At 42.4% G+C, this 1,894-nt stretch overlaps 1 protein-coding gene across 1 annotated transcript; it reads right to left on the reverse strand.

The window, feature by feature from the left end:
* Positions 1-714: 714 nt before the first annotated feature.
* Positions 715-1,689, reverse strand: LOC125936976 (olfactory receptor 52B4-like). Its single transcript, XM_049651448.1, has one exon. It carries the CDS (start codon positions 1,687-1,689, stop codon positions 751-753), a length of 939 nt encoding a protein of 312 aa, XP_049507405.1. The 3' UTR covers positions 715-750.
* Between the last annotated feature and the right edge of the window lie 205 nt (positions 1,690-1,894).

The following is a 1,894-nucleotide window of genomic DNA, read 5'->3' on the forward strand; positions in this document are numbered from 1 at the left end:
TGGAATTTCTGGACAATATGGCAGTTCTAGTTTTCAGTTTTTGAGGAACCTCCACACTATTTTCCTTAATAGCTCTACCAATTTACATTCCTACCAACAGTGCACAAGGGTTCCTTTTTCTCCACATCCTCATCAACATATATTATCTCTTTTTGATAATAGCTATGCTAAAATGTGTGAGGTGAAGTTTCATTGTGGCTTTGATTTGCATTTCCCTGATAATCAGTGATGTTGAGAACTTTTTCACATACCTGTTGGCCATTTGTATGTCTTCTCTGGAAAAAAAAAAAGTTTATTCAGGTCCTTTTCCCATATTTAAGCCAGGTTATTTGTTCCTTTACTATTGAGTTTTGTTATTGAGTTATATGGATTTCTTATATATTTTGGCTATTTACCCCTTATCAGATAATGATTTGCAAATATTTTCTCCCATTCCATATGTTGCCTATTTGTTCTGTTGAGTGCTTTCTTTGCTGTGCAGAAGCTTTTTGGTTTGATGTAGTCCCGCTTGTTTATTTTGCTTTTATTGCCTGTACTTTTGATATCATATCCAAAAAACCTCATGCTCTTTTCTAAACATTACCTTATAAAGGCAACATGACAATCTATCTTTCAAAGTCATGATAAATCCATTTGTTCACAGTCAGTAGAACCCTTAGTTAATAAGTTTCTACAAAATAGGGAAAGAAAATGTGAGACACCATAGTGGTGAACATACCACCAGATCAGTCACACAGACTCAACATGTTTCTACTGTGAAGACAGAGTACTGACCACACACTCTCGAATCTGCCTGGTCTTGACCCCATAAATGATAGGGTTCAGCATGGGAGGGGCTAATGTGCAGATATTGGCCAGCAGAATGTGAGTATGGAGGGGAACATGATGCCCAAACCGCTGGGTAATTACAGTAAAAATGCCAGGCAAATAGAACATGGAAATGACCCCAAGGTGGGAGCCACATGTGCCTAGAGCCTTTTGCCGAGCTCCTCGGGAAGGGAGGTGGAAGACTGCATTGAGGATGAGGGTATACGAAACCAAGATGAGCAAGGCATCTGGCATTACAGTAGAGAGAAGAACAGACAAGCCATACCAGACATTGACACGAATATCAGCACAAGCAAACTTGGCAACAGCCATGTGCTCACAGTAGGTATGTGGTAACACATTGCTATGGCAGAAAGGCAGTCTCTTCACCAGGAACACATCTGGGAGTATCACAGAGAAGCTTCTCAGGACCACAGCCAGACCAACCTTTATGATTACTGCATGACTGAGCACTGTAGTATATCGCAGTGGGTCACAGATGGCCACATAGCGGTCAAATGCCATGGCCAACAGAATCCCTGATTCAGCAATGAAGGTGGCATGGATGAAGAAGATTTGAGTGATGCAGCCATCAAGGGAGATCTCCCCAGCATGAAACCAGAATATGGCCAGGGCTTTGGGCACAGTGGTAGTGGACAGGATGAGGTCAGCCACAGCTAGCATGCAGAGAAAGAGGTACATGGGTTCATGGAGGCTGCGTTCAGTAATGATGATGAAGACAAGGAGGCTATTCCCAAGGACAGCAACCAGGTAGGAAATAAAGAAGGGAAGAGAAATCCATATGTGCTGGTCTTCCAGGCCAGGGATGCCCCGCAGAATGAAGAGTGAGTGGCTGGCACCAGTGTGGTTAGGGGTTGCCATTCCCAGGACAAGTCACCTAGATGTTGGTGTATAAGATTTGCAGTCACTTCTATCTTGCCAAAAAAGGTGAAAAGAGTTGAAGTAAGGGAGGTAGGACTAGATCATTTGTCACTGGATGAGCAGTGGAAAGGATCCTGGTCAGAAAGTCAGGAAACATGGGTTAAAACTCTTTGACATTCTATTTACTATTTGATCTCAGTAAAAT

The sequence above is a fragment of the Panthera uncia genome, chromosome D1 (genome assembly GCF_023721935.1).
Source record: "Panthera uncia isolate 11264 chromosome D1, Puncia_PCG_1.0, whole genome shotgun sequence".
NCBI classification, from domain to species: Eukaryota; Metazoa; Chordata; class Mammalia; order Carnivora; family Felidae; genus Panthera; species Panthera uncia.